The following is a 24836-nucleotide window of genomic DNA, read 5'->3' as shown; positions in this document are numbered from 1 at the left end:
TGCATTTCACATCATTAAAGTTGCTGTTACGAGCAGTGCCCCCTTATGTAGAAAGGAGCCAGTTAAGGTGGCTGGGGCATCTGATTTGGATACCTCCTGGACGGATCTCTGTGGAGGTATTCAAGGCACCTCCAAGTAAGAGGAGACCCAGGGGCAGGGTCAGAACATGCTGGAGGAATTACATATCCCCCTGGGCCTGGTCTAAAGAAAAGGATGCTTGGGCTACTTTGCTTGACCTGCTTCTACTGCATCTTGATAAAGCAGGATGGGTTAAAATTATATGGGATTAAGGAGGGTAACTGTACAGTAATTGTACAATGCATTTTAAGAAGACAAAGTCTACAGCCATGCTAGCAGCTCTGTGAAGCTGTACTTAGGCACAGCAGTGCTTTGCACTACATGGTATCATCAGCATAGCAACATGCTCACAATGACAATGCTTACATGCTGATGTTTATCATGCTCACCACCGTAGTTTAGCATGTTAACATTTGGGTATTTGGTCTTAAACCAAAAGGTATTTGGTTTTAAGGCAAAGTATTGGACCAATTTAAATTTTGATCTGATGATAGCTTTAGATGAAAAGTTAGGGGATTACATAAATTATTACAGTTCTTCCTGTTGGGAACAAGAATGTCTGCACCAAAAGTCATGGTGATCTATCCAATAGTTGTGGTGACATTTCACTCTGCGCCCATAATGTCACCCTTGCAGTGGCATAACATGAAGTCAGGAATCACCAATACAACATTAAGAGTCATCCTCTGGGGACCATGAATCTCTGTATGGTAATCCAAGAAATATTTGTTGAATTTTCCAGTCTGGCCTAAAGAGGTGGCCCACCCAACCATTGACCTTGCCATCCCTAGAGCCCCACCGCTTCCTTGGCTAAAAAGACAACACAACCTTTGGCTTATTGTCACACCCTGCCTAGACTTTGTGTGTTTTTTGGTCTTTTTATGTTCTTGTGTTCTTTGGGGTCTCCTGGTTTGCACTTCTGTTTAGTCCTTCGGGTCATATGGGTTTTCTTGGGTGGTGGGTTTCGACTGCCTTTTGTTGTTTAGCCTGGTGTGTTGTGTACATTGGTTTGGGTTCATGATGGTTCTTGGACAGGTTGGTGTGGGTTGTATTTAGAGTATTTTGTTTTTTGGGTTTTGGTTTTGTTACTGTGTTTCCTGTGTTTTCATGTACTCCTCCTCACCTGCCCTGCTTCACCCTCGTTAGCCCTGCTCTGTGTCTTCCCTACACCTGCCCTGTATCAGTCTCGTCAGCCCTGCCCTGCTTCCTGTGTTTCCCTCAGCCAATCACTCCCAGCCTGCCCTTGTGTCTCATCACCTGTAACCCATTCCCTGATTAGTTTTGTCTGTATTTAAGGTCTGGTTTTGAGTTGAGTATTTGTTGGATCATTTGTGTTGTCTCGTCTGCATTTCCAGCAATGTTTATTAATGTGCACTGTCCCTGTTAAATAAACCAACAAATAAATAAAATATATGATCAACTGAATCTTGAGTTTGATTCTGCTTGTCACAGCCTACCTATCAACTGAGAATGGTCCATTGAAGATTGGAGTTCAACAGCTACAACTGTATCAACAACTTGCTGAAGCATTCTGGACTAGCTACAGTTTCTCCTGTGATGACTTGTGAAGGCCAGAGAATTTAAAAAGTCCAGCAGATACAGCACCATAGGATGAATAATTAATCCTGGAAATGTTTGGGAAATCTTTGAGACATCTGACTATAATTTCAAAACCCTTATAAGATAGGAAACAACAACATCAAAATGATTTAACATGTTTAGGACATGCTGATTAACAGCAATTTGAAACAATTCCTTTTGGGGGGTTGAATGAAATGTTCAGTGTGCCGACATATTTGCTATATTGTTAGGTGTTTGTTTCTAAACTACAAAAAGAAATTTGCCAGACAATTAGGTGATTATTCAATACTGAGTGATGTATCCATTCTGCCGATTTTAGTCAACACAGAAACTGCAGTAGCACTTGCTAGTAGCAGTTAACTTATTGTTTTTCCACTATCATGGCAGAAATATGCTGGTAAGTTAAGAGTTAACTTACCAGCTACCAATTACAACTTAAAGGCCTTTACACACTGGGGGCATTTTTTTCATGCGATTAATTCGCATGTCAATATGTTTTTTTGCGAACTGTAGTTTTTGTCATGAGTACTTTCACACAGAATGCGAATATTAATCTCTGAAAGTCAACTCACAACAACCTATACGGCTACAATGACTTCATCAAGTGTGCTAGCATTTTTCAGGGCACAGCCATCAATGAGCACAACAACAGACCTGTTTCAATCACTGAACAAATCAGAGATGTGGGCAGTCATTCAGCTCCAAAGAAACAGGCTAAAATGCTAAAATGCCATGTCAAATTACTCCAGTCCTAACAATTGAAAATTAGGAATCTCAACATGTTCTGCAAAACCTTGACATTGCATATGATTGAGGTTAGCATGCCGTGAGCATGACAGGGAAGTATGCTTAGTGGAATAAACAGCTTGCTCTCTAACAGTGAGATAAATTTCCTATAAAGTCAAGAGTTTGCATATTTATACATATGGATTATGGATATTTACGCATTCCAACACTAGGTCACAATATCAATAAGTAATATGAATACTGGAATATTTATAAATGTTTCTTAAAGTGACATCAGTGGTCTAATGACATTGCAAGGTATTCGGATTTTAAAGGACCAGGGTGTAGGATTTAGTAGATCTAGCAGTGAGGTTACAGATTGCAACCAACTGAATATCCCTCCCCCTCCCCTTCCAAGTGTGTAGGAGAACCGTGTATGTAGGTGGCCGTGAAACTCGCGAAAAACACAAAAGGCCCTCTCTATAGTGTTTGGTTTGTCCATTCTGGGTTACTGTAGAAACATGGCGGTGCAACATGGCGGGCTCCATGGAAGAGGACTCACTCCCTATCTAGATATGAAGGACTCATCCTAATTGAACGAACACACAACAGTTCTTATTTTGAGGTGATTATACATTAATTAAAACATACTTGTTAAAATTATATTCCATTTCTGCTAAGTTCCGCTAGATGCCACTAAATCCTACACACTGCACCTTTAAACTAAAATAAGTGATGAATTGCAACAGCACATGACACATTCATTAATTATTCATGACCCTTCTCTTTCTTCCAAAGGCAACAAAACATAATGAGTGTGGTGAGGCATTCCCTGAAGTACCTCAAAGAACATGCCTGAGTGGTCCACATCCTAAACAATTAGGAAGAAGTGAACAGTCCATCAGCCAATGGAGACCCAAATACTGCTGAGCTTATGTGGGTGAAGGAAAATGGTCAGGAGTGAAAAGAGGAAAGAAAAGGAAGAAAAAGGAGAACAGAGGGGAAGTGGCAGGGGAAGGTCGGAGTGAGGGAGACAGGCAGAGGCTTGGTCCCACCTACAATAGAGAGCATGAGAGAGCCCAGAACGTCCCGCAGTGAAGCCCCGGAGATGGGCGGAATCGGCGACACCACGCCCTGGAACCAAGGCAACCCACACTGACTATGAACTACAGCTATACATACACATACACACATACATACAGAAAGCACTCACACACGCGCCTATTGGTACATACACATCTCACTAACACAGTGGTACTAAAAACTCTGAAGCATCTTCACATGAATGTGGCTGACTGTGAGAAAACTACCAAGCTACTATGAGTTTTAGTACCACTGTGTGATGATTCTGATCCCCAACACTGATTGTTCACTGCATCTTGATTACAGTATAGGTAATGTGTAATTCTACTAATCCCAGACACTCACTAGGGTGAATTTACATCACATTACATATCAGAGCAGTTTGCATTTAGTGGATGCCAGTGAACAAGCCTTGAAGGCAAGTCTGTACCCGAGGCTGTTTCAGTATCAACATAACTCTGGTTTTACCATGCTCAAAGCCTCGATGAGAGAGATCTCTGCCTCAAGCACATCCTATAGACAGAAATGGGTTTTGTCTTTAAACAGCTGGAAGTCATTTCTTCATGTTAGTTATTGATACATAGATAGGCTCTGAACCTTTGCACTCCTTTAAACTGCGGTAACTGCATTACCGCAGTAACACAATCACGTCTCACCCACCACAGAGCCAAGCTGATCACCACTCACCGCTGAGTGAGTGGCTCAAGTGATGGGACAATCGTTATTCTCTTAGGCTTGACATAAAGAATGACGTGCCTGCCGTATGCCGACCAATATTCCTGCTGCAAAATCAGCCTCTTAGACTATAGAGGCTATAAAGAATAGACTACTACAGGGATAAATGCATTTGAAAAGTTAACCGGTGTTTAGGAACCAATTATTTTATAACACCTGAGGTTTAAATTACTTGTTTTTAAATGGTGGTTACAGCAATGGTGAATGGCTTTACTAATTTGTGCGGTAAGGAAAAAATCAATACCATGGCAGCTCTACCTGAGATGTCTAATATGCAAATTAAATCACTTATTAGCCAATATTTCTATGTCAACATGTGTTTCACACGTGACGGGGTGGTAATTATATAAGATAACAATCTATGGGCCAAGTTGTACCAAAATCTAAAAAATCGTCTTATTTGTCATATGATGAACTTGAGGTAGAGTGTTCAGATTGTGTCTACACAGACACAAAGGCTTCTAGTTTCACAGTGGCATGTGCAAAGCTGGCAGTAATCATACTGAAAAGGTGAAGCTAATTGAATATAATGAGCTGTGTTGCCATCTCAATTACTGATATCATGAACCCCATCACAGTTCAACAGAAGATGAACTGTCAAGTGTTAGTTTACCACTGAAATCCATCAGCCTTAAGACAAACTAATATTTACCTTCAGCTACTGACAGAAATCAGGGACAAGGACTTGCTCCATTAGAGAGAATGAGAAAATGTGTCTACTATTATTTAAAAGTGGTGATAATCTCCATTTTTCTTATTGTCAACAAATCCCATGTGCAGTCCAAAAATTAACAATTAATTGATCTACTAGCAAGTATGGTGTGTGTATCTAAGTCTGATATATCTTCTTTTTCCATTGTTGTCCAAAAACTATTAAGATCACATCAGTGAACCACACTGTTGCACTGAGTGACATGTTCCTTCATTACCATGAACACACACACACTGTAGTTTATTTTGACTTAGTCCCACACACATCGTCCTGCTGCCAGAAAACCAGCAGCAGAGCACCAAATGTATATTTGCTTAAAAACTACAAGGACCATCTGTTTTCAGAAATTACTGAGCCTTATTTAGAAATGAAACTATGTATTTGTGAGTCGTTTTTAAAGAGTAACGTCTTCAGTGGAAACCAATGGGCTTGGGGCTTAAAGCCACAGGGTAGGGAGGTCAGAAAGTATTGAGAGATGGACACTTTGTTGGTTGTGGTGTGTTTATGACAATAATAAAAATATAGAATAACACCAGACTTCTTTATCCTTTAACTGATTCTAAAGTCCAGTCAAAGCTCAGCACATCAGGATCAACACACCCACGATTATCTGCCATACAGCCAGTTTACCGCTGTGAAATTAGAGGCCAAAGTTAGATTTTAGTACTACTTATAGAATTCTTTGTTATGATGTCTTTTATTTCATAACATATTTTGTTGGAAATGTATACCTTTATCATCATACCTTAAATGTCATATTTTTATATAAGATCCTGAAGGTTGTTACTTTTTTAATCCCAGCTGTGTAGTCTTTCTGTCAGTAGTTAAAACCAGGCAAGGCAGCATGTAGTGGATAGTGCTGTGAAAGGTGACTGCAGCACCACTATGACACAAATAGTAGGGTTCTATATTTAGTAAGGTACATGCGTGAGGGCATGAGTTTTAAAACAATTAGTTTCTTATAGTTTTAAAACAATACAGATTGGTATTTTCCAGTATCTGGACAGTATCTCTGGAGTATCTCTTACTTGGCATTGTCTTCCTGCTTCTTGTTTGTGTTGTGTTTCTTCACTTATTTGAGCGAAATAGCCATTATAAAGTTCTCACAAAATATCTGACAACCTGTTCACCATTTATTATGGTAGACATTATGTTATTATCTATGGCAGAACATCAAGAGATCACCTACCGATGTTTTGATGGAGGTCAAAGTTTTTAGCTTCTGCAGCAGTTGCTGGCTCTAGACGGGAGAGAGATAAAGGTGAAATGCCTGTTTTCCAAACAAAGTAAAGAATATGATTTCAATGATGCTTAACTTGTTAATATGACATGTGTGTCAAATGTAATTTCTGACAATAATGTATTGCTGATGTTTCAAATATTATATTTTTATGTATTTCAGTCAGCAGTCATTAACCGCAACTCTGTCTCATCAAGCTCCCAAAGATCTAATTCTTTGTAAATCTTGAGGGTCTGGAGTTCACACACTATCTCACACACTATCACTCAGTTTGCATGACTTCACCTACAAATCAATATCAGCTGTGAGCTACAGTGTAATTATACTCACCAGAGCAGTGGCATGTCTGATCTTCTGGACAATTCCATTGTGACCGAGGTACTGCAGAGAGAGCCAGAGAGGCAGCGCTCGTAGCTTCTCCACTGGCTGGCTGGAGGTCAAACCTGCTGCCAGAGACTAAGAAAAAAAACACAGAGAGAGAAAGAAGAGAGGCATTTAGAGAATGACAAAGACACTGGCCATGGAGGGAATACTACTGATCTATAACTAATGTTAATTGATAAAAGCACATCTGAACATGGATAGTTCAAATACTGGGTAAAACTACCCTAAAAAGGTGTATTGGATCAATTGCTTTGGAAGTGTACTCTATATGAGCCTACCAGTGCTGGGTCTTCATGTCTGTAGAGGGTGACAGCAGTTACAGCAGGCAATCCCAGCCACAGACCTGGTGTCAGCGTCATACTGTCACTTTTGGTGGCTGCCTGGAGGGGAAAGAGCAATGTTCACAGATACACACAAGTCACAAAGTCAACATAACATGGCATTTCCAGGGTGTCTGGCTTCTATAATCAAAGCAATGTGGGACAATAACATTTGCTGGGATGGCTCAGAAGTTGGCAAGAGTGGAGAGTGGAGACTGAGATGCTTTCCTGTCTTTTTTCCTCCAACACACTGTGCACAAATTATTACATTGCTGGTTTCATCTCTCTGTAAAAATAATGGCTTTGGGGCTCTCAGGACCATTGCAGAAAGAGTTACAATGCTTATTGATAATCTGCATCTGGTCCACAGAGGGAGTGTAGCACTGCTGAGGAACAACAGTTCTTGAAGTAACGATATGACCCCTTATCACCGGTAATGAATACTTCAACCAAAGAATGTTTTTTCCCTCTCAGATTATTTTATTGTTTAAATACTTTTTTGAGCAATTCATAAACAACAAGAAAGCAAAGATCAGATTAAGATTCTGAATAAAAATTGGTTGCAGCAGAAACACAGTATGTTTTCTTCTACTTTTCTATATTGTTAATCCTCTCACAACCCCTTAGATTTATCTTGCAACTCCTTTGGGGGTCCCAGGCCTTAGGTTAAGATATACAAAACGATACATGGATGAAAACATTTTAACATGAGATTACCATGACAGCAGATGTAGCCTGACCCAGTGCCAGAGTTGCCAGGTTGACTCTGAAGAAGAAATCACAGCATGACAGTAAGTGTTAACATTATAGTAATGGGCGAAGAGACTTCAATGACTACACTGGACTCATTTTGGAATATAAAGGTTAAGGCTGCATGTTTATCTTAAAGAAAACACTGACAATGTGCGACATCTATTTTATGACAGCGGGTATGTTTACATGCACACTAATATTCCACTATTATTCCAAATATGACAATATCTGGAATTTGATACGGGACATGTAAATAGCATATCCCATTTGGATATTCCAAATTAGACCTTATTCCAAAAGTAGCATTTTCTGATTAAGACGTGGGATTTGCCGATAATATTCTGGTTTTAGGAGCATTCTTTGGACATGAATACAGTGCATTCAGAATATGAGTCTCAATCAGTGTTTTTACCACAGTCTGTGACACACGGCCTCTTGCCTGTTTACACCTGTGCAGGCAAGATGACATATTCTGAAGCAGGACGACAGACGGAGGAGAGGAATGAGAGGAGAGTGGAGAGCTGTTCAGGGTGGGCTGGAAAAACAGAACGCACCTTCTCCATCACAGGGACAGAGCGGATTGGTTATTATGCTAACATGCAGCCATGGACTGATGGTGACGACTCGGAGTGATGCACCAAAAACACTCAGCAGTGTAGTAAATATCATGGGCCAACCTAGGTACTGGATGTGCCTGTAACTATAAATTTATAATATCAGTCATATCACTGATAAATATCAGGCAGCAGCTCACTAATGTTTTTCACATGACTGGTTTACTTCACTGCCTGTAGAGATCTTGTGATTTCCACTCCCACTGGAGCAGAGGGAAACCCTGAAAACCCTCTGCATGTAAATGAGAATATAAGTGGAATATTAAATTTCATTAGACATGTTAACAGCTTAGTGGGAATATTGCCTTTTTCGGAATAAGGGCCATAACCGGAATATTTTGTGCACGTAAACATAGTCATTGGTGTTACTACCTGAACAGACAAAAGCAGTTCAGAGATAAACTGCAACCTCTGCAATACATTTTCTATTGTGTGCCATGTGGGTGCATTTGGGTTGCTTTAAGACAAACATTTAAAGAGGAAGCTCTTCCAAAAGCAAACACTAAAGCTAACAGTATCTAGAAGAAGGAGGGCACAGAGGGAAACAACATACATGTTCATGGGATATGTGTGCTGAAGCTGCACTGACATTGCATCTGATGTGGAACATTTACTTACAGCTGCATATACAGTATGAGGCTATCTCAATTCATTTGGTGAACTAATGTTTAACATGAGGTGCATACATTAAGAACATCTATTATAGAGAGTAATAAAATGACCCACCCCTCCACATGGAGCCACATGGTGTACTGATCACAAAGGTCCTTCAGACGACCAAGCTTGTCTGTATGGCCAGCCCCAGGAGTACCTGAGAATAAAAAGTCAAAAGTCCACATCTACTCTCATAAAAAATTATAGACAATTGTAGACAGTGAAGTTTGGTGTTTGAACAGGGTGTTCCTTCACCTGCATTGGCAATCAACAGCAAAGGAAGCTTCCCAGCTTCTATGTCCTCTTTGATTAGTTTGTCCAACAGGGCGACATCCTGATAGTGAACGATATGATACAAGTCAAAATCATTTTCGTTTTAACTACCTGAAAGTTATGTGTGTTTTGAATTTGGATTCTCCTACCATTTGGTGTTGGGATCCAAAGATGGTGTTGCATGGGACTGTGCACAAACTGGAGAGAGGCAGGCCGAGCTAACAACACAGAGTGACATAAAAATCAGTTCCTATTTATATATGCACAGAGGTGCTTTGAGCTAAATGCTAACACCAGCATGCTAGCATGATCACAATGAAATGTAAACATGCTGATGTAACAAGTAATATTTACCATTTTAGATTCTTAGATTCATCTTAGATTACCAAGTTAGCATGCTAATAATTGCTAAATAGCCCCTAGATACAAAGTACAGTTGAGGATTTTAGTTTTACAGGTATTTGGTCATAAACCAAAGTAGTGGACAAATTAGGATTTAGACCTGATGATGGCGCTAAATGAAAAGTCAGGAGATCACCAAATTTATTAGAATTTATTGCCTGGAGACCATATCTGACCAATGTCTGTACAAAATGTCAAGTCAATCTGTCCATTAATTTTTGAGATATTTCTGGACCAAAGTGGTGGACCAACCAGTTGACAGACCAACATTACCATCACTAGCATGGCTAACAATACAATGTAATCTGAATGACTATGACAAAATCCTGCATGTAAATGTGTTCTAGGGCTGTCTTTATAACCCTGTAATATTGTGCCATAACATAATATAATAGTAGTAATGTCAACAAAATAATATTTATCAAGTGCCTTCACCCACTGAGTTAATACTCCTTCCACACCCTGTGCAACAGTGATGTAGTGTTGCACTTGAGTTCAATGTTACATCACAGCTGGGCGTGGTCACAAGCACGACAGACAATACATGAACACATGTAGCATGTTGTGTTCAGAGGTTCAACAGATGTCTTTAAACACATTTTTTCTCCAAAAACATGTTTCTTATTGTACCAGTCAAAAGTTTGGACACACCTATTCATTCAAGGGTTTTTCTTTTTTTTCTTTTTTACCATTTTCTACATTGTAGATTAATGCTGAAAACATCAAAACTATAGAATAACACATGGAATTATGTAGTAAACAACAGTGTTAAACAAACCAAAATATGTGTCGAATCTTAAGATTCCTCAAAGCACCTTTTGCTTTGATGACAGCTTGGCACACTCTTGGCATTGTCCACACTTTTGATTGGTGCTGTATATGCACCAATGTTTCATGTTGTATTCGTGTTAAACAACTGCACAAGGCACTTTCCTAAATAAAATTCAGAATAACATTAAAATTCTGAATAAGTGAAGAATATTCTGACCAGGTATTCAGTAACAGCCTTAATTACTACAGAGCTTTTGATACTTAAATACAAAATTCGGTCAGCACTCAAAATGTATTGAAGCTTGACAGTGAGCACTACACATCCACAACATAGTTATTTAAAACTTGAAAGTGATGTAGGTGGGTTAACTTCTAAAAAAAAAAGTTGGTTTAAAAGTCCAGGAGCCTTGAAGGCATCTCAGAAAAATCAAAAAGTCAAAACACTGAGTGACAACAGTTTCCCTGCTATTGCCTGCTATTTTTCTACAGACAAAAATTTATTCAATCACTACGAGAGATAATTCCATGAAACTTTGTAAGTTTGTGTGTTCCACCCTTCCTACCTGGCTGCATAGGTGCTGTCCCAGGCCAGGCCTGCAGGAGGCGCTCTGGTAGATGATTGGCTGTTTTGAGCTGAGGACTGCATAGCCCTCAGAGGCATATTCTTCATAACGGGCATTGATGACCAGCCGACACACTTTGACAAGGCCATCCCTGTCATCTTCATGGAAGTAGGCTGAACCACTCTCATACCTAAATGACAGATTACATTGGTGTGGATGAGACAAGTCATGAGAATTAATAAGGCCTAGATTTATTACATAGGCTAACAAAATTCTGATAAGAACATTCGTGACAAAACTAATGGAGTTCAAGCTTTCTTTTAAAAAAGAACAAGCTGTGAAATTATCTTAATCTTTTTTTATTGATTGATTTTTATTTATCTAAATAACAGAAAACTACCTTTCTCTCAATACAAAAATTGAGCATGCACATGCATACATACACATGTACATATCATATACGTATATGTAAGCATACATCTATATACGCATACTGTATATACAGTACATACTGTACACATGGTGATAGACATTGTATTAATACATTCTATCAACAGAGTAAACAAACTAAAACGGAGTTATTATGATGGGATACTGAACAATTATTAAATATCTGTTAATATCATTATTTTTGAACATTCTTTTGAATTTCTGAACTGTACAGCATACTTTTAAATCATCATTAAGATCATTCCATAGTTTCACCACTCCTGAACTTTATTCTTTAAACAGACCATTTTCATTCAAGGAAATATTTGCTCCTCTCTTTGCAAACATCTTTTAAATAATTAAAATATACATTATTTTTAATAGTTTGTAATTTAAGTTGAACAAAAACACCAGTCAAATTGTAATCACTATGATGCAACATGCTATGCTGTCCCGCCCCTTTAACACTGGCATCAAAAAGATGTAGGCCTCCCTTCACAGCTAATAACTGTGCAAATAAACCACAAGGAAGTCACTAAAGCAATGGAACACCTTGTGCCTTGTGCTTGTGTGTCAGAGACTTTAAAGAGGACTTTGTCGAGCTGCTATGTCTAAAACAGCAGTGATAGTAAGCTAATGTGCTCCTTCTGATGCTTGTAACTGTGTAATCATCATGTCACCAAGGGACATGTTTTCTGTAGCTGTACTGCAGGGTTGTAGCCACAGGATTACCTGAACAGTCTGCAGAGCCACAGTGTGGTGTCAGACAGGATCCGAGTGGTCAGCTTCCGCAGTCGCTCTCTGTCCAACACTGAGATGTAGGCTGCCAGGCTGTGACCCAGCAGCGCCATGTGACCCTGTTCACCCACATTCTGCATCCTACTGGAGACACCAAACAGCAGCTTTATCATACTGTACACTTTCTGTTAAGGAATGTCTATTCCCCCCCATTCCTTACCTATTTCCTTGAAAAAGTGTTTTCAGTAAAATACATTTGCTTTAGTTTTGACAGCTCTCTTCCCAGTGCTTCTTTCCTTCTTTCTAGCAATCAGGTCATTTAGGTGTTTCATATAAACAACTTCTCCAGATAACCCAGAACCATATATGTACTGTACAAGAATGTGTTTTTATAATAAGGTTCCTTATTATTAAAAAAAAACATTCATTCATCAGTAAATGACAAGCCTGACATTACTCAACTTTTTCACTGTTGACTTTACATCTTGAAGTACTAAAACTGCCACATACATCAGAAACTGCATCATCCTTACTCGTAGTTACACACAGTAGTGGAAAATAACTAAGTACATCTACTCAGGTACTGTTCTTAACTACAATTTTGAGGTACTTGTACTTTACTTGAGTATTTCCATTTTATGCTACTTTATACTTCTACTTTATACTTCCACTACATATTAGAGGGAAATATTGTACTTTCTACTCCACTACATTTATTTCACAGCTTTAGTTACTATTTAATTTAATTATTTTTTAATATGGAAAGGGACAATGTACATTAATCAACATTCAAACAAATGTAAATGTACCCAAGTTAGCCAAAAGGCAAGTTTTCATCAGCAGTTACTTTGCAGAAGAAGATTTGACTCAATGGATAATATAACAAGCTTTTAAAATACAACACATTGTTAAAGATGAAACCAGTGACGTCTTACAAAAAGCAGTGTGTAGTCGGGGTCACATTTCACATGTCTATGAGTTGTTAACAGCTCCACCAAATAGTAATACATTAAAGGTAGAATTCACCGCTGTGAATATGATGATTTCTTAAAACTACGTCACCTATGTAGTAAAATCATGCAATTATTTTTGAAATCGGTGCCCTATGACTGGAGAAAACTGAAAAAAAAAGGCTGTAGATTCCCCATACTGCATTCAGGGGGAGTCCTACAACGACCAGAATGCATTGTGCGTGTCCAGTCCAACCAGACTGACTAACTCTAATGTCGCGGTGTTTACGGTCAGCAGAGCGGCCGTTTAGCAAAGACTGAGCAGCATTGTATCTCTCACTGAAGCTACTTTTCATTTACAACATGTTTTTCCTCATTGAGTCTGGAAATATCGTACCTGTGTGCATTTCGCTGCAAATACTTATGTACTTTTACTTAAGTAGGATTCAGGCAGGACTTTTACTTGTAATAGAGTATTTTTAAATTGTTGTATTGGTACCACTTAAGTAAAGGATCTAAGTACTTCTTTCACCACTGGTTACATAGTATCCGTTACTTATTAGTAGGATTTGGATTTCAACATGATCTAAAACAGAAAATTGAAAGAGTGCAAATACTATGGTTATGCACATTTTTCCCACTGATTAGTTCTACTTACTGTTGGCTTGGCTTGTCCTCTTCCTCCTCCTCTTCATGAATGAGGTTGTGAACTAGGTGCAGAATAGTGGCAACATCCTGACCACTGCACAGAACATGCAAACAAGCCACTGATTAGATTAGAAAACATGAAACTTCCAGCCTGGACTGATTGTGGTGTGTGTGTGTGTGTGTGTGTGTGTGTGTGTGTGTGTGTGTGTGTGTGTGTGTGTGTGTGTGTGTATCTTACTCTCCCTGCAGGGGTCCAGGAATGCTGGTTCTACTGAAGCGCCGTCTCTCTGTTCCTGCCTCCAGCTCTCTACACAGATGCACACACCACAAACACACAGTGACCTCAGGATGCTCCGGTTTGGTATATTATGTAATGTTCTATTCATGTGCTTCTAGGTCTGAATTCATACCTAACACAGACATACAGATGCTTTATGTGTTTTGCTAATTTGCTGGGTGGTACTTCCTAGTGGAAAAGTTGTATGTTCATAATCTTAAAGAGCATTAACGTTTGGAGAAAAGAGAAGGGAGAGATGTTCGACTAACGGAGGGGAAAGGGTTAAAGTGTCTGAAACAGATATAGTTATATATATAGATAATAATTTTACCTTCTGATCATTTTCCAAGCTGTCATATTTATTGCTTGTTTAGTTAATTATAATAATGAGGACAATAGGCTGTAATCTCACCTCTGTCCATCTCCCAAGATCCTCATGGCATCACTCAGATTCTTGCCCACTTGAGCCAGCGTGACGTCCACCATCATCTAAAGTGTGTGTGTGTGTGTGTGTGTGTGTGTGTGTGTATGTGTATGTGTGTACTGGGAAAGAGTTAAAAAGAATATTAGGATAATCATTTTTAAGACAGAACACTGATGAGTGTGTGTGTGATATAGTATTTACACAGTATACATCTAGACACATTGATTTTGTATTCACAGCATACACTCACATGTAAAAACATAAACAACGTGTGTCTGTCATGGTAAAATACCGTCTCCATTGTTTCCAACATGTTTAGGTTTGTATGTAGATCAATAAGCAGCAGACAGTGAGAACCATAAAGACCAAATGATAGCTGTAGTTATCTATTCAGAGCACCACCCAAAGGTCTGTTCTGTCTGAACAGGCAGAGTGCCTCCTCACTTACTGTAAACACATTACAACTGTGATACACACCTATTCAAGTCTCCACTGTTTTTCCCGTTAAGCCTGAAATGAACCCTTTAAACTAGACTTTGTTATGGGGGCCAGCACAAGAACCAGCAGGCTGCAGCACACTAAACTTTATAGATTGTACTTACCTTGAAGAGAAACAATCTCTTCAAGGTAAGTATATTTTGTCTTAATAGAAAGATAAGTACAGAAGATTCATAAATGAAGTGTCACATCCATTACAAAAACGGCTTTAATGTATAAAACATCTAAGAAATACACTTATAAATGCTCTAAAGAGCCAACGTGTGAATAAGAAAGTTAAGTGACTCCTACTGACAGCAAAGAGTAGGAGAAACCTTCAAATGAGACTCTCAAGTGATCACGTGATCAATCACGTGTTTACTCAGAGCATGAACAGTCAATCTGATATGTTAATTCTAAAAATAAATAAACATGCATAAGCTTATACAGTATGATCAAATTTAAAAAATATATTTACATGTGTGAAATCTTTGAAATATCTCTGTTGATTAACACATGGAATCAATAACAACCAAATATATTTATGACACATAAATAAGGATGAAATAATAAGAAGTAAGCTGAAATGGAAACTAAATCAGAATCAGAGCAGGGAAAAAAACTGTGCTGCTGGTAGGGGAGATCCATCACAGAAACATATTCAACACCAAAATGTCAAGTGTCAACAGTAAAGCTGCATGGGCAAACAAAATCAATCCCAGCATTATTCTTGTTGTTTGCACCCCTGAGCAATGCACTTTCACTGTAAGTACATTATGAAGAGATCTTCTGATGGTCAGTATGAACAGGAAGAAGAATTACAGAGAGAAAAAATATGTTTCAATGTTCATTTGGGCTCCTGATTGTTGTTTTAAGACAGAAAAATTGAAAATTGAAAAACTGTTGATAGTTGAGCTAATTGTGTTTTTTGATAGTTAGCTTAGTTTGCAAATCAGAGTAAGGCCCTCCTCTTCTACATGGTGTTTGCACATGTTTTTACATCCCGTATGACTCTATGGGCTCTGACACACATATTGCAACATGAAATGCAACAGTTTGGCATGAATATACATTCACATATCTAAAAAAAAACCCCACCTAACCCTCTGACCTGTGCACTATTTAATGATTACTGACAACCAATTAAGAATGAAACTTTCTTAACTTAGTCACTGAAAGAAATTAATGTCAATATTTACATGATCACTGTTTACACAATAGATTTTCAGGAACCAGAGCATTGTTACAGCTAAGTGTGCACGACATCACTGCTGTTAATATATTAGTTCCATAGCTGTATTACCTCTGTAAACAAAAATAAACAATAAGGTGGTTCAAGGTGCTATATTGTCTGAGAACATAGAATGAAGAGGACACACGCAGCTGCGTTAATTGAGAATGAATGTACCCAAGATTCTGCAAAAACTAAGCTACAGTTTTAGCAGGGCTGAATGCGATCCTGTTCTCATGAGATACTCATTAATTGGAACCTACACACTTGCTGGTAATTAGCAGCCACAGGCACAGAAGTTCCCATCGCAGATCTGGATATAAGAAAACATACATATGGATGTCTCAGTAGCGTGCTTCACTGGGAGGGTGTAATGCTTGTTCTTCATGTTATCCCGCCCAGATGCATGCCTCACTTCCAGACTTGTGCTTAAACAAACCAGAGGAAATCAGTAGCACTGCAACATGAGCATGATCCCTCACTGGCTTCCTGCCTCTGCACACCGGCAAGTGCTGCCAGCGGAGGGACGAGTGCTTTGCAGCCCATCTAGGTCACCTTAAAGCATGTCAAATGACGGAAGATTAGCTTTGGCCACCTTTTGGTTAATTATTACTGAACATTTTTCTCACAATCACAAACATAAACCACTTCCACTGCAATGCTTAATACAACCTGAAAAGGTCTCTCCACTTGATAGGCTGTAATTTTAGGTCTCAAGGAATGAATACAATAGAGCATTCAAATGATTATGACACTTCATTTGCCCATTCACTGTGTGTTTACTTTGGACAGCTGCTGCACAAAGATCAATGACACAAGACATTGTTTTATGAAAGCATTACCAACTATTTCAAACCTGAATGGCTAAGCTGCCTCGACTTTGTCCTCAAGGTACGTAACAGATACTTCAATTACCTGATTGAATTAAATACACACACATTTCCTTTCAGCTCTGAAAGGGTTCGGGAGTACTATGAATACAATATCTGTAATGCAACAAAAACGTTTAAAGGTATTTTGTCATAATTTGTTACTGTAAAATGAATGAATACTGGTTCTTTCAGAATATATTCAAATACATAAAACAATTTGATTAAAAGGAAATACTAATTTAAGCTGCAAAACTAACATTAAAAATACAACTATCACATACACTGCCAATTTTCATGACAAAATCAAATTAAACCTGGAGCCAAAATGAGCTATTTTAAGATAAGGACTGGCCTCTTTTTTTAATGAGTTTTATTTATTTTAGAGCCCATCCAATAAATCAACAAGACCAATATATCAACTGATATTAGCTAGTATATCAGTATCTGTATATATGTCAGCCAATAAAGGACAAGAAATTGTGGTATAGAAATGCCAAAAAATGCCAGAAAACATGCCAAAGAATAGCAACACAGTGACAGTGTCATTATTTTAAAATCTGTCCACCAGAGAGTAGTGACAAGCTTCTTTTTCAACTATAAAATGTCATGCCCTACAGGAAAGCACATTTCTTGGTTGCAATAATTGTGCAGTTACAGGGCATGTGTTTAGACCACTAGACCATCAGGACAACACAGATGTCACTGACAGCGGTTGACACTAAACATTAACTTACTTCTGCATACAATTAGTAAATGACTGCATTGAAGTCAATGAGAGTGAGCAACTTGATGAACAGAGTGTGTGATGTGTGCCAACAAAACACAAAACCCTAACCTATCTGGCTGGTGGAGGCCGAGGAGGAAGAGAAGAGAAAGAGGTTAACAAGTGAGCCACAACTACCCAGATGTAGGTAGTTTCCTGATATATAGATGTTAATTAATTTTGTAAGATGTACGGGTGATTTATTTTGATTTTTTGACGTATGGAATGTGAAATGTCTAGATTTGTTGTCATAAGCCACGCCTACTTTAATCAATCATTATCAAATTTTGTGCATCGACTGAGTCATCATGCAAACTGAATTTTGCCCAAATCCATGCTGCCGATTACGAGATATAAACTTTTCGCATTTGTGGTGCCCCCTAGTGGCAAAGTATCCCAGGACTGTGTCTGAACATGTGCATCAAGTTTGGTTACAATGGACTGAGCTCATTTTGATTTATGAGCATTTATGTAAAACTAGACTTAAAGACACAGGTTTAAAAAGGTATAATTTCAAAATGGATGCATGTTTCGAAATTTCCTTGTTTTGAGATGATTTGCCCGACTGTTTCTGAAGAAAATTGAGATAATGTCGCAAAACTTGACATTTTTAGAGGAGAAGACCATTGAAACAAAGATACAGATGAATTGGGAGATTAAAATGACGGAAGAATTCTCACTCTAAGCTAGGGATGGGTATTGTTAGGATTTTATCAATACCGATATTGACACCGATTCTTATCGGTACTACTCTTCATAATTTGATGCTAAAGACATGACATGAAAAGATGTGAAAAGATTCAACAGTTATTCAAAGTTATGAACATAATGCTTAAATTAGAAGTGCTTTAAAGCAGTACTATGTCCTGAGTGAATAACTACAGGCTTATTTTTATAAAAAATTAGGGTTGCAGTCAATCAAAAAAATCTTGCTCGACTGAAATTCTACCTACTCTTCAACCAATGGATTGGTTGAACAAAAGCAACATTCACGTAATAAAAACAAGAACAAGTTAGCCCTCCTAGCTAATGCGTACGAACTAGTTAGAGGGTAATATCATGGTGATATCTAGTGTCGGCAACATTTTTTGACAATAGATATCAAACAAAAGAGAGTATATTGTGTTAAGTTACTGTGAGCTGTAAACTCACTTCTAAGCAGAAGTCAGAATATAACGTTAGCTTGGAGCCTAGAGAAGAAGAAGAAGAAGAAGAAAAAGAAGGAGAAGAAGGAGAACAAAAACAATAGAAGTCCAGCAGCAAAGCTTTGCTGCTTGGACCCCTAATTATGAGTTGTGTAAAGCTAACCAATATCGGCCGACATATCGTTATCAGATTTTTTTATTGTTATTTTTATTATTATCATTATTATTTGAATAAAAATTTGTAGTAGAAGTAACTATCGTAGGTATCGACTTCTGCAACCGTCTTACACTGACCAGAAGAGCTATTAGGTATTAAGTAAGTTATCAGCAGGCGTATTTACATTAATTACACAGAGAGAGTATTTGTTACATTTGATAACCATGTTTCCGTATATCTATGTGACATTACGTGGCTCTGACAGGTGCTCTGCTGCTGTCATATTGACTGTTAAAGGACCAGCAGTCCATCAGACGGCACCGCAATCTTTTTCATCAGTGATACAGCGAAAGCGTGTTTTACACTGGAAATACACGCAGTAACCCGCACAGCACCGCAGTGAGAGCAGATGCTGTGTTACACTGGAAATACATGCAGTAACCCGCACAGCACCGCAGTGAGAGCAGCCGCAGCAGGGTGCTCGGTGCCGGTCACACAGCTGACACACAGCGCTAGCCAGGACACACACACACGCAGCTCCGCTTACCTTCACCGTACACAACTGTCAGCTTCACCGTGTCCGCAGAAACACTGTGGCAAGGAACCGCTGCGGTGTCCCGTCAGACGGCTTCAGGAAACCAAGTTGAACTGCTGGATTTAACGAGTATCTGCTGCTCTCACTTTACTTCTTTCTCGTTTCGCTGACTGAACCGGACAGTTTACTTCCTGGACTGGCGTACGACGTGCGTTCCACGCTGGCAGCGCTGACGTCACGCTCTGCCAGGTGGTAAATGATGACGACGGCGGATTATATTTTTTTCGATTATATTTTTTATCTCTTCTCTTTTATTTATTTACTTACTTTTAACTTCCCTCCTTTCCCCTTTCTTAATTGTTTTTTTTTAATTTGATAACGCCATTCCTTCATCTTCCTTTTGCCTCTGTTTTTTTCTCTTTTTGCTGTAGGTGCACGCGAACAACCCTAACAGTGGTAATTGGCTGAAATTATTATAATAATTTTTGTTATTAGTATAATGATTTTTGTACTAGTTATTATTTTTGGTTTGTTTATTTCCGGGTTTGGTAGGGTATTATCTAGTTCTTGTACACAGTTTCCTTGTATGTGAATTACTTTGTGACGATAAGAGCTGCAGGACAGGTTTTCATTCTATATCTTCCCTCTCTGGTAGTTTCATGTCAAAATTTACATGATGCATATTCCTAGATAAAGGAACTTACAATAAGATAAGATCGAATTCTATCACAAGGGATCATTTTTGTGCCTAAAATTCTCAATATACATAGTGGAATAAATATATACATAATATAAATATACTATGTGCATGCATAAGAAAATAAAATATGCATACACAAGAAAGAGTTGAATAGAATGCTGTTAAAGTACTGTAGGAAAAAAATAAAACAATAAAATAAAGTACAAATGAAGGTGTCCAGCAGAGAGAGAGGAGTTGTACAGACTCATGTAAACTGGGAGGAAGGATCTTGTGTGGTGTTCAGTGGTACACCTTGGTGTTATCATACTTAGGAAGGTGCTGTGTTCAGAACAGAGCCAGCCTCACTGTTCAGCTTGTTGATCCTGTTAGTGTAACTGCTCTCAGCCTGTTGCCTCAGTATGACACAGAATAGGTAGTGCAGATGTGGCTAATTTTCACCTGATTCTCTAATGGATTCATCCACCCATGGCTTTCAGGATATTTTTTGGCCCTTTGACAGCAGTGAAATGTAACTAGTCGAGTCAAGTCAAATTATATTTTATGTAGCCCAATAATACAAATAACCCTACATTACAATCTGTACAGCATACATAGCGTACATTTACTCAAGTACTGTACTTAAGTACAAGTTTGAGGTATAGCCCAAAATCACAAGCAGCCTCACATGGCTTTAAATACTCAAATAACACTTTTTTTTTTCTTTTCTTTTTTTTTTTTTTTTTTAACTTTCTTAAAATTTTATTCTTTGTATTTTTTGCCTTTTTGGATAGTGGGCAGTGAGGAGGCAAACAGGAAACAAGGGGAGAGAGAGACAAAGCTGGAATCAAACCATGGATGTTGCGGTTATGTGGCATGTGCACAGTAATCATTCGGCTACCAGGGCACTCTTTGAATAATACTTGTATAAATACTACACTATTTGAGTAATACTACACACTTCTACTTAAGTACCATTTACAATGGACTTTTACTTTTAATGGAGTATTTTTATTTGCACTTTTACTTGAGTAAGCGTTCTGAATACTTCCTCCACCACTGTCCTTTGATGTATCACAGGCCTACCCAGTAAACCGGAGTAGTCTACATAAAAATCACTCACACCTATTATGACCTCCTCTTGTGACACACCATGACACAAATACATTTCGGCCACTTAATTTCAAAAATATAACAGAATATATTTTGTATGCACATGAACCAGTCAGATTTTCAAACATCCGAATAGGAGGAGTTACGCAGAGCACATGAAGTCAGCATGACTTAATTTCTCTGCAGTCTCCTTTGAAAGTAGACTGGCTTAGTCATGGATGACTTGTTCTTTTTAAATGAGTTTTCAAGGAGTCTTCACAGAGTGATTTGACTGAGTTCACCAGAGCAACCAAATCCAAATTCCAAAGGAAGGCTACTACACAAACATGAATCTGCCAGTCTGGGAGCTGGTCCTAACCCAAACACCAACTCATAAATGTGCTCATTGTTGAACGTGGCCAGCCTCCCAGCCCAGCAGGTGACTCTGAATAAACAAGTCAGTCAATGATCTGCTGGATACAGTTGCTGCATCTGAGAATATGGTGTGAGATGAGCAAATATTTGCTGAGACTACAGTATAATTGGTTGTATAATCTTGACACAACCTCCCTTTAGACCTTTTTAAAAAAGCTTCAAAAGTTGTAAACGTAACAAAAAGTTTATTTAAGAATTTAAGACTAAAGTGTCCTCACACCTATTGCTGTACAAATAATACTGCTGAAAATGTGTCACAAACACAAGACAAAAACCAAACAGGAGCAGGAGGCAGCACAGTTGCAGTTCACTTGCAGAGGGTTCTTTGCAGACGTTTTCTTTGCTCATAATGACTGGCAGCTGGGAATCTCAAAATAAGAAAGAACAAAGGAAAAGAAGCTGCAGTGTAATTGCTGAATACCATTTCCTCGTTATCATCAGGGATGGAGTAGTTAACAAAAAGCCCCAGCTTGCTGCCCCCATGGGTGGTAATGTATCCATTTCAACACGTGGAGTGCTTTGGTAGTTCCTTAATGGTACCTCACTGTTTACAGCTCATATAATATAATGTAAGCTTTAAAGACTGGATTCATATGACTGACTGGTAATGTTTTAGTTTATGGGTTTCATATTTTTCTATTATTTCCCAGAAATAAACTGATGTGTAACTGGAAATGCATAGGAAGGTTTCTGGAAAGGACAATGTTGATACAGTTTCATGACATTGTTTTAACCAGGAAACTTTAAATTATTAGGACATTTGGAAGCTGTAAAATAAACTGACTGATTTTTGCTGCTGCCTTTGCGGCCACTAGAGGCTGCAATATTCATAGACCTTTTTCACAGAACACATTTAGACTGTTGCTTCATTTTCAGGTCCTGCTACTGCACATGCTGGCTCACTGCCACACTGCCATGACTTGCTGGGACACCTGTGCTTTTCCTACCATGACAAATCAGACTGTCTGCTGTGAAAATATCAAAGTGTTGGATGGCATGAACTATACTGATGGTAGAAGTATGTATTCAAATCCTTTATGAAATTGGTAATACCACAATGTAACAAGATGTCATGCCTACATTCAAGACTCAAGTAAAAGTACATACATACTGTCAGCATGCTTAAAGTATGAAAAGTAAAAGTAACGATCATGTGGAGTGTCATGTTATAATATGATATTACTGGATTATTATTATTGATGCATTAACATGTTTTGTTGTAAACGTGTATAATCTATCATGTAAGTGAATGTAAAGTTAGGTACTTCATAAATGTTTCATCAATGATACAGCATCATTTTTCTAAGTTTATTATATCTTATATCAAATCTTAGTTTATGTAACTAATATCTACAGCTGTCAGATAAATGTAGAGAGCAAATGTACTTATTACTGTCACTAGTAGTAGGCTGAAAATGTAACATTTGTAGTAAAGTGTTAATAGTGAAAAGCAAATGAGGTAAGTGAAATGAAAATAGTTAACAGCTTGTGTCTCTTCAGCAGCAGGAATGTACCTGTTACATTATGAAGTGAATAGGACAGAATGTCATGGAAATTACATTGATATAGGCTACTACTAATTAGCAATAGCAAATACATTTTAAAAGCATAATGCCATGCATATTACTTTCTGTATTAACATAATGTTGTCAATTTACATATTTGCACGGTCAGGTTTTTGCATCAAAATGTTGTTACTGAATGTATTAACATTTCATCATTAATGTTCACTGACACTGTATTTAATTTGTTTCCCTACAATATCAACATTTTTTATTCTTATGTTTAGGCATTGACAGATTTTGGTTATGGTTCAGGAAATATCACGGTTTTGTTTAAATACTGAAAAAGTCAAAATTGACTTGAAGCACAAGACATGTTGTGTTAACTGTATTGACATTCAACCCAAACCATGGCCTCCTCCTAACCTTAACCAAAGTGCTTTTGTTGACTAAACCTTACAAAATGTAATTGGCAAAAACAAATTATTAATATATAAATGTAAGGAAATGAAAGTGTTGGTCAAGAGGAGAATTTGACCTAATAATGATACTTGAAAGGTCAGGGGGTCAAATCACAAACATGATCCTCTGGGTCCATGAAGATCCATGTTAGCTTAATATTCAAAGGGAATATAAATGTGTATATTCAAATAAGTTGACAAGCAGATAGTGCAGTATGTATGTACACACCAGTCATTCAGCATTCCCCATAGCTGACTCTCTCTGATCACATGACATCACATTATGGTTTAATGCAGTGCAACCCCAAATGTAACTTTTATTAAAAGCAGTGAAAGTACAATAAAACATAGACTCAAACATAAATTTATTTTCATGTTATTTAAGTATAGTATCTGAGCTTTTAAAACTTTATTGACAGTTCACCTCAGTCATGAATTCTTTACAGATCAAATGTATTGTTGTTTAGTATAAAAGTTCTACTTGTTTAACAGTGGGGATGTGGGATTCTAATGAATTAACAGTGCCACAACATTTTGCTCTTCCACTTTCCGATGTCCAGTTTCCCCATTCAATCAACTCCGTAATGTCACTTTTAAAAACCCTTTAACGTAACATTTTCTGCTTGTGAGGAGCATATGAATCTGGGTGAAAATCAGCTCCTTTGAAAAAATCGAGGTATTTTTCAGAGAGATTTTAGGTAGAGAGTGTTTTTAAGAACACCATTGTGAATTGAGGAATAAAAGCATTACAATAACTGGACTAAGAAATGCAAGTATATAAATCCTTTTTATGTACGGTCTGTAAGTTTCTACATGGGAAAATTACCTGAAACCAATATGTATTCCACATAAATACCTTAATATGTGATATAATGTTCTATGTACTATACACTGTAGCAATTATATACATTTTAACAAGTATTTAAAGCCGAACTAATCAATATTTATGTATCAACATGTGTGATATGAACAGTGTCACTTGTAGCAACGAATTAACTCAGAGAATTGTCAACAACTCTGCCGTTCTCTCAATTCTATGGAACCTTTTGGCCTCTTTTAGCTCACTGTTTTGGTTTTATGACCTGCTCTCATCATCCTTGTTTCCAGCAGGCAGCTGTTCTGCACTGCACTGCTG

At 38.0% G+C, this 24836-nt stretch overlaps 1 protein-coding gene across 2 annotated transcripts in view; it reads right to left on the bottom strand.

Annotated features, from left to right (window-relative positions):
• The window catches only part of pdxdc1 (pyridoxal-dependent decarboxylase domain containing 1), a 35142-nt gene extending 15400 nt beyond the window's left edge, over window positions 1-19742 (bottom strand). The window contains exons 1-13 of one of the 2 annotated variants that reach the window (XM_044330111.1): window positions 19548-19742; window positions 14344-14474; window positions 13893-13961; window positions 13665-13748; window positions 12051-12200; window positions 10890-11079; window positions 9303-9371; window positions 9136-9214; window positions 8953-9037; window positions 7577-7625; window positions 6818-6919; window positions 6486-6611; window positions 6105-6155 (exon numbers count right to left, since the gene is read on the bottom strand). In XM_044330111.1, coding sequence (XP_044186046.1) covers window positions 6105-6155; window positions 6486-6611; window positions 6818-6919; window positions 7577-7625; window positions 8953-9037; window positions 9136-9214; window positions 9303-9371; window positions 10890-11079; window positions 12051-12200; window positions 13665-13748; window positions 13893-13961; window positions 14344-14420 — 1131 coding nt within the window. In that variant the 5' untranslated portion in view covers window positions 14421-14474; window positions 19548-19742. The remainder of the gene's footprint in view (window positions 1-6104; window positions 6156-6485; window positions 6612-6817; window positions 6920-7576; window positions 7626-8952; window positions 9038-9135; window positions 9215-9302; window positions 9372-10889; window positions 11080-12050; window positions 12201-13664; window positions 13749-13892; window positions 13962-14343; window positions 14475-19547) is intronic. The other variant, XM_044330112.1, reaches the window with a different exon arrangement.
• Between the last annotated feature and the right edge of the window lie 5094 nt (window positions 19743-24836).

The sequence above is a fragment of the Thunnus albacares genome, chromosome 17, assembly GCF_914725855.1.
Source record: "Thunnus albacares chromosome 17, fThuAlb1.1, whole genome shotgun sequence".
Lineage (NCBI taxonomy): Eukaryota > Metazoa > Chordata > Actinopteri > Scombriformes > Scombridae > Thunnus > Thunnus albacares.
The sequence above is the reverse complement of the archived record's forward strand: the minus strand, read 5'-3'. Positions and strand labels throughout refer to the sequence as shown.